This window comes from Falco naumanni, chromosome Z (genome assembly GCF_017639655.2).
Source record: "Falco naumanni isolate bFalNau1 chromosome Z, bFalNau1.pat, whole genome shotgun sequence".
NCBI classification, from domain to species: Eukaryota; Metazoa; Chordata; class Aves; order Falconiformes; family Falconidae; genus Falco; species Falco naumanni.
In genome coordinates this window covers 23,181,911-23,184,219 of record NC_054080.1, presented here as the reverse complement: position 1 = coordinate 23,184,219, position 2,309 = coordinate 23,181,911, and the positions used below count along the sequence as shown (strand labels likewise).

The 2,309-nt window shown below is 47.6% G+C and overlaps 1 protein-coding gene across 1 annotated transcript; it reads right to left on the bottom strand.

Moving 5' to 3' along the window:
• Positions 1-309: 309 nt before the first annotated feature.
• Positions 310-2,234, bottom strand: TICAM2 (toll like receptor adaptor molecule 2). Its single transcript, XM_040580130.1, is given in 4 exon segments — positions 310-414; positions 416-545; positions 547-726; positions 2,110-2,234. Coding segments are annotated over 4 exon segments (540 nt in total).
• Between the last annotated feature and the right edge of the window lie 75 nt (positions 2,235-2,309).

Genomic DNA, 2,309 nt, shown 5'->3' with positions numbered 1-2,309 from the left:
ATGTCTGGCAGAGCTCACAATATAAAGCTGAACATAACTAGGGTTTTGGGTTGGCAGCATCTTGTACCTCTAAGTAGACACAGTGATAGGCATGCCTTCCTATATGGCATGCATTCAGCAGTACTTAATTAACACGCCTTGGCAGAGAACTTTACCCTTAGTTTTGTCAAAAGAAGAGTTTCCCTTCCTTTATAAAACAAAAGCAAGGAATATAACTTCTGCTTTATTCTAAATATGGTCTGCCTTCATAGTTTTTCACCATGACAAGTGCTCTAGTTTCTGTTTCATCCTTTCCTCCCTCCATATCTCTCACTGTTGCCTGTATGTAGACTGGTGGAAAATTTCCACCACTTGTTTTTCAAAGCCAGGACTATCTTCTTACAGGGCATTAGCAGCCTTCAAAACAAAACCAAAAAGTTTTATCCTGGGAAAGTGGGTTATTCAGTGCCCTCACAGGTAACACAGAGTTGTAATTTGTGTTGTTAAGAGCACTGACAAGGGAGGTGAAAGACTGAAACGCATACCAAGATACATTCCAAAAATTCTGTCAACAGCATTATAGTCTATGCTGAACCATTCACAGCGTCACTTAAGTTTTCCAATACATGTTCAGTTCAAGGCATTGCTGTAAAGATTATTCCAGATTTAAGATAAAATCTATTCTGCAGCAGGTTCTGGATCTGGATGGCTTCATCTGCATCATTGTAAGCACGCAGAACCACAGACCTATAGAACACAGTGCAGAAATCTCATTAGTGCTGCAAACTCCTGAAGCCCTGCTTGTGGGCTCTCTGACTTCAGCAGAAGCTGCACAGTTCATTAACTGGCTTGGAGTCTCCTAGACCTATACTTAAGCTGTTAGCCTTTTGCTGCTTTCTGCTAGATTGGTTTGTCTGGAGTTAGTCCTGCCCATTATGAAAAGCATACACATCCAAAAATTATTTGTTGGTGTGACTAATGTCTGATTTCTCCATTCTTATAAAAAAAAAAAGTCAGAGAAAGAAAAAAGCAGAACTACTGAGTGTTAGAACAACACAGAAAATAATTCCTTGCCTTTACTAAACAACAAATTTATTTGACTAGAGGAAGCTATTACTCATGCTTTTGAAAGAAGACTGAGAGAAAAGCTGATACTCCAGTTCAATAGTTCCCAGACCTTTTTTCTGATGAACTCAATGCTGAGTACTCTCCAGACTGCAAGCAGGCCAGGCACTTCCTATGAAGACCTGCCAGCTGCCACCAGTAGGAAAGTCTAGCCAGGGAGATCCTGCTCGAGTGGTTCCTATGCCACAAAGGGAGGTGCTCTGCAGAAAATGTTGGCATAAGGATGGCAGGGTGGGAGCTCATCCATCCCCTGTGTGATCTGTGCTCTCACCCCAGCCAAAATCAGCACCCGTCAGACACAGGGGCTGCCCAGCTGCCAGCAGCACTGCAAAGCCAATGTGTCTGCTCTGGGGAGGGGATACAAGGTCCAGCACCTGTAGAAAACAGAACAGCCAGCCTTTTGCTGTCTCATTCCTGTTTATTTCTTTGTTATTTGCACAGCTTTAGCCGAACTTACAGGAGCATCCTTCCTTTATGCAAGGAAGTTGGAGGACCTGCTTTTTTTCATTCTGCTAATGCTGCAGCTTGCAGACCTGAGCAAACCCCCCAGGGGAGAGTGGGGCAGGAGCGATCCTGCCACTTTCTCTGCAATTGCCAAACCAATCTAGCTATAACAGGAAAAGTGCAGCCCAGGCTCACACCCTCCAGAGATTTTAGGCAGATGAACTGGCCTTGAAGCCGATCTGGGCTCCAGTGCCCTCACCCAGGTTACAGAGGACATCCAGGGCAGAATCAGGCCCTGGGCAGTAAGGGCAGTGCTGCCTGCACAGGGAGCAGGGTCTGCCTGGCATAACCCCTCCGGTCCTGCTGCCTGTGCCTCCCCTTCTCCCCATGGGTCTCCCTCCCCTGAAGTCCTGGCTGAGGAGGAGCGGGCACGATCGCCAGCGGCACCCTCAGCCCACCAGAGCGGTGCCGAGCGAGGCAATCCGTGCCTGACACCGGCTGAACACCTGGTGCTCTCTGAGCTCCTCCCGCCCTGAGAAGCCCACCAAGGCCTCCCACAACCAGGTCTTGGCCTGGCACACGGCCTTTCCCTCTTTTGTACACAAAGTTAAGCCAGCGTCAGCCCGTTCCGGGCTCATATCGCACATGTGGCAGGAGTCTGCCACTGCTTCGTGCTTTCCTGTCATTGTGGCCCCTTCCAGCCTTGCACAGTGTGCTTCTGTCCTTAAATATTAGTTTCATTATATCAGTAGAGCTTCAGG